The sequence below is a fragment of the Coloeus monedula genome (genome assembly GCF_965178545.1).
Source record: "Coloeus monedula genome assembly, chromosome: 5".
NCBI classification, from domain to species: domain Eukaryota; kingdom Metazoa; phylum Chordata; class Aves; order Passeriformes; family Corvidae; genus Coloeus; species Coloeus monedula.
Window position 1 is genome coordinate 36142782 of NC_138785.1, and position 14484 is coordinate 36157265.

The window sequence follows — 14484 nt, forward strand, 5'->3', positions numbered from 1 at the left end:
CTGAAAACTCATTCTGACAGCTAATTTTTAAAGCACCATAAAAACCTATCACAAGCTCAATAGGTATTTTTAGGAAGGGGCATTGAACTGTTCCTGAATTCACTTTGCTTAATTTTTCTAATAAAGGAATATTCAAATATTTTATTCTTTTTATTTTGTATTATTTCAGTGTTTACAGTCCTACACACTTAGTCTTATTGCTGTGGACTGCAATCACGACTTCACAGTTATGGGCAGAGAAATAATTTATAAGCACTGTCTTCACCATTCTTCCTAATTTTTTTTACAAAAAAGCAGTCTTTTAAAGTAGATTCTCAGGAATACTGGAAGGCAAAAGACCATTTTAAAACAACACAACAAAAACTCACACACCATGTTTTACAAACAGGACGGTACAGGAACATCCCCCAGGACTAGTCAAAATTGCACTCTACCAGCAAAGCTTTCCTAGATAGTCACATTCTTTCCTGTGATCTAGTTTATGAACACAAGTGTCCTAACTCACTGCTTCTTAGGAGGTGGTACAACTGAGTGTGCCTTCAGCCACCGTAAGCAAGACAGAGAGAAATACAGCAAGCTGAAATCCATTTCTCTGAAAAGAATTCCAATCCTAATTTATAATCTCATTGCAGAATTTCTAAGTAGAACTTTCATGATCACAAAAAAATTCATCATGCACACTGATATCCAGTGCACCCTCTCACTCCTACAGGCAACTGAGAATCTGAACAAGCTTCTTACTGGAGCAGGTAGAATATTAATAGGCCCAGGACTTACCAAATTAACTGAAGTCCATATGATTTAGTCTAGCATAGGACTCCACATTTGCCTTAAAAAAAGGCATACCATGGATTTTTGAATGGGGACATTATAGGGGAAAACACCTGCTCTGCTAACAGATAGAATACAAAGGTTCTGTTTAGGTCTCCTTTATTTAAAGTCTGCTTGACATACTAAAAAAAAAAAACAAAACCAAACCCAAACAGTAAAAAATTAATAATTTTGATTTCTACAGAAACAGTTTGGGGAGGGCAGGGGTCAGGTAAGTTTTTTCCATAAGGACAGCAACTTTTGAGTTTTGAAGCTGGGCAGCAAGAAGTATAAATATTGTATAGCTTATTTACAACCTTAATAAATAGTAAGGCTGATACGGACAACACTGATACTGCAATATACAATGTAGTCAACATAGGTGGCTTCCACTAGTGTTAGCAAAGTTCCATACAGAGGGAGAATGAATTCCATGAGAGGATCCTGTTTTCCTCTAGCTGTGTACCCAGAACTCCTACTAAAATGCATGGAGGAAACACAAGCTCACCAAGGAATTAACAGGCTTCACAACAAACGCAGAATGTATGATGCACAGTGTTGCTCACCTTTTTTCCTCCCCAATGCATTGAAATGGAGAGTAAAAAAAGAAGCTTCATTTTCTTACTTTAATAAATTAAATTGCATAGCACATAAAAATCCCCAACATATTCAAATTTTCACCTCTCGTAAGCACATAAAAGTCCAAATTATCTTCTCCACAAGTTCAATTAAGCTACGGCTAAGCAAATTTCCTTTTCAGTACTTTGTAGAGTGCAAGTATGATCACAATGGCATAGTTACACAATAATTGGTCTAATCAAAGCTATATAATGTTTGTATTGTGAATGAAGCAGTGTTGCTCATTAGCCTATTACAAAGAATTACTGTAAATTCAGCCTACGTGCAGCATCACTTCCTGTGCAAACAAACACAGATAATGCAACAAGCTTGAAACACTGCCAAGCTTGCAGACTGGCAGCACAAATTATGCAAAGAACCAGAAAGCCTTCAGTAGATTCAATAGAGCTTAGAGGATAAGAATGATTAAGTGTTTCTGTGTACAACTACAAATCACAGTAATGAATCAGACTAAAATTTCCAATAAGGGACTTAACTGCACCAGCTGGCCTTCTTCAGCAGCATTATAATGTAAAATGATGACATCCTAAATAGCAGTGTTTGCAACTTTCACAAAATCTACCCAAAGCAAGTCCTTTGTTTTGCTTCAGTTTTTTGAAAGCTTGTTTGTTTTGTTGGGTTTTTTTTTTTTTAATAATAAAACATTGCAGCACCTAAAATTAAAGGAAAGCTACAAAGCCATACTGCTCCTTCTTCTCTGCTTCTTTTCCTTTTTTTTCTAACCAAATGAGAAAATCTTCCATATCAGCTCTAATAGATTTGCTTTCAAAACTGCTCAGACTACTGAATACAACTACAGATTTGCAATTACATCCTTTTTCTTTTTTTAATCAGAAATTTGGTGGTAACAAGTCTAAGTTAAAACCCCTGTTCTCCTTCATTGCAAAGGATGGGAAATAGCAAAATACCTCAGGTTCAAAAGTATGATGGAAAATCTGGGATACATGTATCCATACAATATGAACAAAAAGAATACATATACATGTGTACATATTCATTTCTATGTATGCATTATATATGTGTGTGCATTTTTCTCACATACAGGAAAAATAAGCCTCTCACATATTTGGACTTCTTCACTTTTTATGCTTGGGGGCATAATCTCAGCCATGCAGTACCCACATGAATAGAAACAGAGTGGAATTAGTGTTACTCTGAGCTTCTGTCGCATGACCCAGGCTAATCCACTTCATACTCCAGGGCCCAACACTCATCACTTCCAAGCTGAGATGGAACATTTTCCTCAAGTTAAAATACTAAGGTGACCATACTCAGGGAAGAACTTCTGATAATCTATCTCATATAAAATGTTAGACTGGTTTTCCACATTCTTCAGAAAACTGGAAGAAGGAAGAGTCCAAGGCACGATAATGGTCTGGATAACTAATGACTTGAACCAAATGAGCACTTCAAAATGCCACTTAAACCAAAACCCTGAAAGAAGTTGTAACAAGATTAAATGCTACCAGAAAATCTATGAACTATCCAACTCCTCCACCTTAATAAACCGGATTAGGTGATGCAATATCTTTACCACTATCAGCTTCCGTGAGACTGTAATAAAGTGACACTCTTTAATATGCTTTAACAGTGAAAGTGTCGTAACTTGAAGACTGCACCCACAGGCAGAAATACTACAGCATTTTTATTAATCCCTAAATTCAGATCCTACTCCACACAGGCTTGGGGCATGGAACCATTGTCACTAATCCGAACTTCATTTAACAAAACTCTTAAGAGTCACTAATTCTTAGACAGTGAACTCTGTACCATTAGGCCTTCTACACTACTCACCTCTACCCAGCTGTGCACCTTACAGATGTCCAGAGTCTGCACATTTCTCTGCAACCTGCCTTGTGGAACGTTAATAGAAAAAGAGCCACTATCATTTTTTATTTCTTACTTTTAACTTGGTGAAATGCTTTCTTATTATTACTCTCCATTCATAACTAGTGAATTCTCATCATTTTCCAGGTGATCAACATCTGTAACTGAAATGTTTTTACCATGAAAAAGTTGTCTCTCCCACCTGGGGTAAGGGTTTTTTTCAGACTTGCTAGTATTACCAGAATCTGTGGCCTAGTTAATATTTATTGGAAACCCGTTACTACTGTTTCTTACTCTGAAACCTAAGAATAAATGATTGGAGAAGGCAAAAAATCCAACAAAGAAATAGTTTGATATCATTACACAAGTAAGTGCTATCAGGACTTTAAACATTGTTATTCCATCTTAACGTGCAATGGCAGACACAAATGCAATCTATTTCTGCCATAGCAGGGAACCATTGTGTTGATCTGCACAATTCACCTAAACGAACTGGCAAGAGCATAGCAGGACCTTCACAGTGGGGGCAGGAGGCATTATGTCTGGTGAGGAATTCATAAATGAGAGAGATCTACATCTGCCCAGAAAAACTGCACACACCTCCAATGCACTGAATAATTCAATGCCTCCAAGCATTGATTGATTAAATGCATCCAATCAATTTCACACAATACTTTTCTTCTACTTATGGAAGAAGAAAAAGAGACTGGTTTTTATCAGATTCCACTAGGCTCAATGAGTAAGTACAAGATTAGTCACTAGGTTCTAGTGTTCAAAGAAACCAGGATTTACTTGAAACATGATTTTTGGTCCAAAACTGTTTTGCAATTTCCTAATTTTCAGAACTTTTAGACAAATCATATGGAGAGAGTCTTCACCGGTTTCCAGCTGTAAGCAGTAGAATCTTGCAATGGTCTGTACAATAACTAGGTCTCAACTGAATTAATCTCCTTTGTAAACTGTCTCCTGCAGCTGGTTTGAGATAAAAGCAAAGAGAAATATTTGAAGAAGACAGAGCCTGCACCTCTTCTTCTTTCTTTCACCTTTACCTGTTAGGCTTAAATAGTTTTGACAAACACGGAGCACAAAAAGGATTCCAATAACAGTAATTCACCTGAAACCACAAGCACTGTCCCATGTTTACAGTTATGCTTACATTAAAATTCTCTGCTGGGTAGCAACCCTTGCCCATTTTTTCAAGTTTTCCTGCTCTTCATCTGCAGCTGATCTACCGGCTTAGAACTTCACCTATATATAGCTCAGCTTAGTACCGCAGCCTATTATTCACAGAATACCAACCTTAGTGAAAATTACAGTATGTGTCAATATCATGATTGTCTGTTTCAAATCTAAGAGAAAGTTAACACATTTTTCAGCAGGACCTGTAAATCTAGGATAGCTCAGCGCTGGACTAACTTTTACACTTTTCTGAGCCTGGTTAGTTACAAGCTTGCACAGCCTTCATGAGCTCCCATATGTTGTGGTGTCTGCACGTATCCTTTCTTTCCTTGCTCAAAGTGCCAACAAGAAGTACATGAAGATTTAAGGATTTATCCCTACCACCTGCTGCCCTGCATATACAAAAAGCACACATTCCATCACGGGCATTATGAAATGCCCATTACCACCTACAGCCCCCTCCTCTGACTCATCCCTTTTTATTTCCTGTCCAACTGTCTTTTGGGGAACACTCACTTAACTTCTTTCCTCCTCCCCAAGCTTACAGGGGTGAACTCATAGTTGCCAGAGATTCTTAGTACCACACACACAAATAACTAAATCTCCTGTGAGTAAAGAGATTGGAAACTAAAATGAGTAGACGATTTCTCTTGGTGTGATGAATATCGTGCCTGTCACTGTAACACTCACATCAACACATCCCAGTATTAGCAATATTGTATTTCATATTCTGCAAGTTGTGTTTGTAACTGAATACGGTGTACTCCAAAGCATTTCACAATTTCATGTAAAGACCCTTTACAGGCTTTCTTCCCCATAAGGCCCTTTCACTTAACCAATAAACTGGAAAGCACAATGGGATGGCAAAACACCGTTCAGCCCAAAGGAAAAGTTAATGACAATTCCCAGATTACAAAGAATCAATGAAAAGTCTATTTTACACCACAGTTTGAATTACCTGTTTATGATGCATTCTAGTGCAGGCAGATACTCCCTTTACCCCAGCAATCCACATGAGTAACTTGAACAACATTTATATATATATATATATATATATATATATATATATATATATCTCCTGCATGCTTTCCCCTCAACCGCTCAAGTACATTATCTTTCTTTCACAGCTAAGTGTGTAGCACACAGAACACAGCTCCCAACACAGTTAGAGCCAGCAGAGATGCAAATGCTGTTACCTGCTACCAACAAAAACCTTGCTCCTTTAAGCATTTTCAAAATTCTGGTACTTCCAGCTATTCTCATGACCTATGATCTATAACACTTATTTCATCTTTTTGTCAAATGCTATTCAGTCTTTCCAGGACAGTACATAAAGGAAGCTCTTGTCTCTGGGTGCTGTGGCCCCGCAGGAGCGTGCTAGAAGAGGACTTGCCATCTTGGCAGTCTACCAGAGAAGGAAATGAGCCTTGAGAGGAGACTATGATCTCAGCTGCCATGGAAACTGAGGAAATAGCAAAACCATAGGCTTGCCTGATCCACAACTCCATGAAAAGGACAGTGAGATGCAGTAGCTGGTTTTGAAACCATTCAAAGGCAAGCACATTGCAGCAAGATCACAGTGCTGACATCCCCAAGCTAACAGAAATTTTAATACTTCCGAAAGCACAGGTAGAATCATCACTAAAGTGTGCTGTCATGTTAATTAATCCTGTTGGGATCTTGTCATATCATGTCACTACCAGCCTTGCAGGTGGCTGGGATATCCATCTATGCTTCACTGTGTGGTACTGAAGGGCCCTCAGTAACCCAAACAATCTCCAAACAGTTTGGAGATTCTACTGTACGGAGAACACCTGGAACAGCACAGACTGAATAACAATGTCTATGCCTATGTGTTTTTTTCGGCAAGTTAATTTCTTACAAACAACAAAAGAAATTATTAAATTGATTCCTCCATTTGATGCAACTATCAGCCTTCACTGGTTAGCAACCTCTCTGTTTATGTTATTACCTAAAAAATGTAACATAATTTATAAACAGAAATTTATGAGCTAGGTAAAAAGGCTGCTTGGGAATGCTGCTTCTAATAATAGAGAATTCAACCATAAATCAGAGCATTTCAACTTGATGACACTACTGGAAAATCTGTTCAGCTGTAACTGTATTTCATGCCTCTTTCCCTGAGGTAGCCGAAAGGTACCCTTAAACTTTTTATTTATCTTGGAAGTATGCAAAGTCTCCCCCTGACAGTCTCTTGAGGATCGTCTTTGCCACTGTATCAATTCACATACTTAAAACTACTTTTCTGTGCAAGAGTCTTGGGAAAATCTGTGGAAAATCTATGGATCTATACAGCAAATATGTCCAAATTAAAATCTGTGGGCAAGTTCTTTATGAAGAGTTCCCAGTAATTCATGAAAAATATCGCAACTATTTTTTCAGAAAACATCCCCAACTGCCTTGCCTAATTATTCATTATTATTTGATCCTGGAAGAACACCACATGTGCACACACACAAACTAAGCAAAAAGGAAAGATTATGTGGATGAAATTTTGTATATATTTATTCTCAACAGATTACACACAAAGGATACATTAGAAATGGATACTGGTAGATAGGTTATATCATCAACCGTTAAATTATGCTTTCCCATCTAATTTTTACCAAGACTCATACAGAGTGGACTAGTCCTTTGGGAACTCTGAGAAACAGATGGCCCTATTGATAATAAGTATGCAAATTGTAGGTACAAGTGAAGGAACAACATGCTGGGCAAAGAAAATCAATGGTAGTAAAGAGACCCAGCAGACACAACTGCTTGTGTTCATGATACTCATACTTTTATCCCACCATGTTACAGAAAGGTCAGAAACTGCATGAACAGAAACCTTTTTAGAAAGAAAGCAGAAAGCAAATGATTTCTCCTTGTATGTGGTAATCTGGGGGAACAGGGAGGTCTAAGCTTGGGAAAACCCTGCCCTGGCTCAGCACAGGTAGGTAGAAAATTGCTTCATCTACTTTAGAAGACTAGATTTACAGTGCTTTTAACAATCACAAAGTTGCTGCCATTCCAAAGTTTCCAATTATCAATTGCATTATAATCAGCTAAGTTTTGCCTTTTAAAATATTACCTTTGTAAAACAGTACCAAGGACTGTGGGAGGAATAGTACACAGATGAAGGCTGATGTCAAAAAGTTTCTTAATTCAACAAGAGCATGCATACTCATCTAATCTAAAAGAATTTTCAGTCATCACCTACTGCAAGTATTCTTAACTTGGAGATACCATTTTTTCCACTGTTTACCATGACATGTAATACCTCTTAGAAATTTTAAAGTATTATGTTGTCTCTTCACAGTTAACACTCATACATTCCTGACACTTCACGTGCAATTGAAATTAGACTACCTAGCTTTGCCTGATAATTCTTCCACCTCATATAGTACCTTATCAAACTAAAATGTCTAGTTCTACACTGAGATTGTTTAATATAAACAGAGTAACTCTACAAATACTGTTGAGTTTTTTTGTTAATTAAGTGCAGCTGCAGATCAAGAACAGTTTAAACTTTTCCTTTCACTATGTACTATCTTGCTTGTTTGAAAAGCTCCAGATGGATGTATTTAACATAACTAGACACTCAGAAGAACATTCCTTATGTCATTCATAAAATTGTACTTGAAATGATCCTCTTCCAACACACAAGGAAGTCTTATTTTCCTCAGCTCTTTTCATTCCCGACTGAGCAAAGCACTTTAACAGACACTTACTTAAATCAATTTATTGAAATTTAGCCATTCTACTGTGACCTGTTTCCCACAGTGAGGTGCAAAAAAAAGAACAATCTCAAGTCAAAAATGCAATTTGACTCCATCTTCTTGCCATGCAACAGTCATGATCCAACCATGTGTATAGTTCAGGTCCTACATACTCATATTTCTGCCTCAGAAAAAGCCACAAAAATACATGAATTTATCATATATTTTCTCCTTACATTTAACCAGTCCAGAACACAAAGAAAATCAGAATGCACAGAAGAAGAGAAAAAGAAGGGAAAAACCCCACCAATCTCAAACAACTTACACTGTATCAGGCTTTATCTACACTTTAACAGGCAGTTTTGAGTTCTCCAGCTTCATATAAGAAGTGATGATGTCAAAGTAATGTACAGCAGTAGGATACTATCACAATAATTTTATTCATTTGGTACTGGCACAGTGAGTATTTCCCTAAATGTACTTGCACCAGCAGCTTGCGACATTTAAATATGTACACCTTCTGGTTCAAAAAAAAGAAATAGTACGCATTATAATCAAATTATGCATACCTAACGACTTCTAAAATCCACTTCGACTCTGCTCATATGTTGTTAAGTAACTAAACGAATTATAATGGATTTATGGTTTACAAGTCAGTCATGAACACTACAGAAATGTCTATAGGATTAACTTTTGAAGTATTTACCTGTGCGTAAGCCTTCGGTGGCTAATGCAAACAGCAGTTTGTTGATCCTGTGCAACACAGACTTTATGGCGACTACATTTCATCTTCAAACATGGATCCTTAGCCGGATCTAAAGCTGAAAATAGTTTTAGAAAGCTGTTAACAGTTATCTAGAATATGAAATTAAGACAAGAAACACCACACATAAAAGCCACCCAGCATGTGGAGGGGGTCGGCCTGCTGCTTTTGGTCCAGTGCTGGACTGAAAGGAACCAGGAAAAAATACAGCTCTTGTGTAGGTAAGAAAGTTCTCCCTGCTACGCTCTTTTAACAATTGCCACCCTCTGGCTGTAATCCCCAAATAATGGTATTTCCACCTTGAAAGCAGTTTCCTTAAGTGTTTACCAAGACACAAACAGGTTCTTCCTACTCAATATTAAGTGGTGACCAGTGACACTGAATTTACTGAGCAATTATTACTCAGATGAGATTTTAGTAAAAGTAAACTAAAACATGCAGGTGAATGATTTGTCTGACTCCCTCTTTAAACATAAATTCTACCTCCTCCTAGGCTTCTGTTTCTGCTTTGTGGTTTGTTTCTTGTTTTGGTTTGTTTTTTTAGCTGGTCCTTTAGTCATTATCCATACTTATTTCTGAAGTACAATTCCAACTACAAAGAGTGATTTCTGGCTATAATACTGGAAGAGCCAAACAATGCACTTTGTTGCTTACTATTAAATTTGCATTTTTCTGGAGTAGTCATGCATACATGGCTAGAATATAGAAAAGCATCTGCCAATTTAATCTCTCACAACAATCAACTTCTCCCTTCTCTGATCTCCATGGTGTCCTTTCAGGTAATCTTAAGCATTCTAAAACTGATGTTTTTACCCCTATTGGTATCCTTTTATTAATCAAGAAAGCAATGAACAACTGGAATTCAGTTTTCCTGTGTACTTGTTCACATTAGCATATTACTGTCCAGTATTCAATTGTATTTCAGAAATGCTCTTTTCCCATTTCTTGCATGTGCTTATAAAATATCACAGAATCAAAGAATATTCTGAGTTGGAAGGGACCCACAAGGGTCATCAAGTCCAACTCTTGGCCCTGCACAGGACATTCCCAACAATGACACCATGTGCCTGAGAGCATACATTTCTATATATATTTTCTGAAAGAAAATTTATGCTTCTTCTGTTCTTCACAATCAAAAGTAATCTTTTAACTATATCTCTATTTGACCCGACAGATGGTATTAACCAAAGCCTGCTAACCATACATGTACCCAGAAAACAAGAACCAAGGTGATCATTAGCTGCAATTGTCATGTATGATGTTGTAGTGCTAAGTGTGATTAAATATAGTCTGAGCAGTGACTTTGTCAGTCACTTTTTCTTAATATATTCAGCTGTGCAAAACAAATACATCATACTATCATCAAAGCAGAAAAGTGATGGAATCATTACTATAATAATAATTCAATGCAGACAGAAAAGAAGTACTTTGTTAATTGCAGCAAAAGACATATGAAAAGATGTATTCTTCTTCCACACATTTTTAATTCTACAGCAAACTAGCCATTAAACTACCACAAGTAATCCAGAATAAATCCAATTAGAACAACTCTATAGAAATGGGAAGCAAATGCTGAAAAAAAAAAAAAAAAAAAAAAAAGACTGAACTAAGTTAAGAGAGTTGGAGTCAAAATTAAGGAGAGTACACCCTTCTCCACTTTCCTTTAGATTTCAGATTCCATTTCAAATACTTTCTCTGCTTAAAGTCAAGCAGAACGTAATGCCAGTCCCTAGTAAGCATGAAAAAATAATAATTTAAGGTACTGGTCCAAGTACCTCTTCCCAGAATGTTCCCTGATGGAGACACTGCAGTAGCAAAACTGGAACACAGCCTATTTTCAGATAACTCTTTTTTAAAATGGAATATGTTAATGGAATAAATAAACATGAGTAAGAGAAATCTGGAATCCTATAAGGATGCTGAGTTCAGTATCAAGTAGAAAACAGGTTTCAGGAAAAGGATGAATAGGGGAGATCATGTAACCATTCCCACTGAAATGGTTACTTCATTTCTAAACTTCTTGGGACTCAGAAGGTGTATTTTGACACTTCCATCAAATTTAGCTAGCCGTAAAATATGCTTTTGGCAAAATGTTACATTTTGGCAAAATGTTACAGGCAGAACTCTGCTTTACAAGCAAAAGATAGTAATTTCCCATTTTGTCTTGATGACAACAGGAAGATGGGTATCAAATGGAAACCAGGACACACCATCAGTTCTTACAGAACCAAAGTAATCTTTTGGTATTTGCTGACTCAGTGGTTAAAACACCCTGTATGTAACCTTTGATCACCTCAGGTGAGGTATATGCTCAGTATAAAGCAAGGATGGCTATGGGACTGTGTACGGGCTACAATCTATGCAAGGTCAGCAGAGCCATGGGTGCCAAAACCACAAGACAATTTTTATATTCAAAAGTGTGTTCAACACTCATGGTCTTGCCATTCCCACTAGCTCACATTATCACTCCATCACCTGCTGAACTTGTTCTCTGTCAGCTATGAGCTCCCTGTTGAAGCACTTTTTCCTCACCTTACATGTGACACATGGACTCTTTTCCCAGTGTTTTTTTGTGAAATTTTCTTAGTTACTGAACCAGTTTTACTTATGTAGAAGTCAGAGAAGAATGTATATCCTGGGAAACATTTTTTTTTTTTAAACAGCAAGGGACAGACCAGATAAATAACTGAAACAAAAATGCAGGGTTTTGGACTGTGAAAAAGTTAGCTAACCTGAAGGGTCAATGTCTGCCTGGACTAACAACATGACAGAGGATAAAAGAAGAAAGAACACAAAAAGAAATGTTGCTAGAAACTGTGAAAACCATTCTAAGTCTTCCTCTTTTTTTTCTTTGAATATCAGATGCTCTAGTCAACCCTATACTATAAAGTACATAGCATCCACATCAGACCGCATTAGTGATTTTGCCAGCTTTGAAAGGACTAAAAAAAATTAGATATTTACAAAAGTATGGAAATGCCTTTTTAAAAAGCCTGTTTTATTTGATACTTGGAACTGACAAATGGACAATTTTCATGAGAAATAAAAGCTAAAACCACAAGAAAAACATTTTTCAAAAATGGGGCCTGAAGTTCTTTGTGCTGGGGAAGAACTGGACTCCCCTTACAATGCACAGACATAACTGATTACGTGTCTGGTCTACAAGGAGTCATCCTAAATATCTTAAACTTAGTTATTATGAAAATGCATACATTTATTCCAGGAAAAGTACCATAGATTTCCTCTAAGCATGTAACTCATATCAAGAAATACATGGCACTAAGTGTTTACTTCCTCACTGCGTCTTCTAGCCATCCCTAACAAAACATTCCTGGCATTCCCTCATCTCACTCAGAGTATACAGAGTTGCACAGACAACACCACGTGTCTTTCCATTTCTGCTAAAATAAGTAGCTTTCAAACAGTACAATGTTCACGCCAAAAATCATCCCAAGAGTCAAAATCCCCCAGTGGGACCGAGGTATTCCTCACAGCTATTGTCTTCAACATGAAACAGGTATTAATCCAAGTTTTTATCCAATTAACATTTACTAAAATATCATCATATTTATGAAAAGTAGAGGCCTTTTTCCCCCCATAATTGAAGTGAAAACATTAATTGTACAGCACAATTACACTGCTATTGAAAACAAGTGAAGGTTTGCACTGTGGTGAGGAGACTCTAGATGTAAGAGATGTATTTATGTAAGTCTTATCAGAAATCATCTCTTCATTATGGTAACAGCTGACTTCCTAGACTGTCACATACAGCCAGCTTCTAAAGATGCAGGTCTGATCTTAGCTTTAACAACTTGATAATGTTCAGCTTTACACAGCTTCTAATATTCAGGAAAGTGCACTTGCTATAGGTTGTCTACATGCCTACTATACATTTGTCCATATATTGGGCTACAATACCATGAAATGTCAAATTTCAACAAGCAGAAAAATATCACTGTCACAAAAAGCATTTTAAAAGCACAAAATACTTTTTAACATCTACTATTTCTCTAAGAACTCACATTGTAAAAGAAAAGTTGCTCTCCTGAAAAATTACAAAACACAATTAGGAGCTTCTGGTGACTTTTATAGATTACTATGGATTTGTTCTTCTCACATACTAAGGAAGCAATTAATATTCAAAAACTTTATTCAATTATTACTAATGGATCTCTTTATTTATAATTCAAATTTGGAAAAGCAATTAAGAAAAGCTTTCCATCATCCCTTCTGTAAGTTAATTTACAGCTAGTGCTCCCAAAAACTGACATTAGTCAGAACATCATTTTTATAGAGAATGTAATAGGAAATAAAGACTGGCAAGCCGTAACATAGGAATACTCTGAACGGGAACACTGTGACAGAAACCATAGTAAATTATCATTATTCCACAATCTTTTGAGTGTATTCTAACATGTTCCTTACTTTCCACTCCCAGTAAAATGAAAGGTGAAAAAAGGTTAAGGACAGCTTTCAGACAAAGTCTATTTCATTCCTCCAGAGTTCTGACTCATTTCTCATGGGCAAAAGAAGCAACTAAGTATTTTATTTCCACTTACCAAAACTTCAGCTACGCTTTGTACATCCCATGAGTCATTTAGTTCCTCTACTTTAAAAGGCAACACTTGACTTCTTTGCCTACAAAGTTTTCATACTTGACAATGGAGGGAGAAAAAAACCTTATATTATCTGAAAGTTTTAACCAAAATATTAATAATCAGGTCAAATGACTGGGTTATAACCCAAGGCAGACAGAGCTGTAGAAGGGAATGACTCATATTGCCTCCTTTGATTAACCACACAATTCCTGAAGGTATCTAAAGACCATCAGTATATTTTCTCCATTTTAAAAGATGACAATTTCTCACCTACTGTAGCAGGATTTCTCACTAAAAAGTGTTGTGGGTCTAGACAATTGCAGAACCCCAGCATCACAGCTTCCAGTAACAGTAGGGAGGAGAGCAAGGCAGAGCACATAAACACTCAGTTGCTCTTGTCAGCTAACACAGAACCCAGAAAAATGTTTAATTAAAATTAATAGTGGTAATGGTTATCTTTTGCCTAAACTGTACAGCGATCAGCATTCAAAATTTGCATGTGCACATCCAGACCCTCCTCAGTCACAGATGGCTTGAATCCACAGTGCTGTGGACTCATAACAAGAAAACCCCATCTTACTATGCAACATATCTACTGAGAATAAGCACCTTTTAACTTCAACAAGAAAATTAATCACTGTGCAGCTAACAATCTGAAATTTATAAATAAAAATGAGAGAATAAACAAGAAATAGCCTACCTCAGTAACTAGATGGGGATGTTCTGAAAAAGAAGAATCTCGTATTTTTGTTTCTTTTCCCAGGGACTGTATTTGCCATGTAAGATTCACTATATAGCATAAAAAGTAGAATGGGTAACTACAGCTGGATGTTCACAAGAGGAATCTTCCTGAACACTAGTTCCATCTGGACACATGAGTTTACAACTTCAGTAAGAAGACTAGAGTGCAGGTTTTTCTGTAGGTGGCCAAAAAAGTAATTAAAAG

At 36.8% G+C, this 14484-nt stretch overlaps 1 protein-coding gene across 3 annotated transcripts in view; it reads right to left on the bottom strand.

Annotated features, from left to right (window-relative positions):
* The window catches only part of SPOCK3 (SPARC (osteonectin), cwcv and kazal like domains proteoglycan 3), a gene marked incomplete at both ends in the record, with an annotated part of 168865 nt that overhangs the window by 86030 nt on the left and 68351 nt on the right, over positions 1 to 14484 (bottom strand). For 2 of the 3 annotated variants that reach the window (XM_082282426.1, XM_082282427.1), the window contains one exon: positions 8884 to 8998. The exons of the other annotated variant lie outside the window; for it this stretch is intronic. In XM_082282426.1, the coding sequence (XP_082138552.1) occupies positions 8884 to 8998 (115 nt within the window). The remainder of the gene's footprint in view (positions 1 to 8883; positions 8999 to 14484) is intronic. 3 annotated transcript variants of the gene reach the window in all.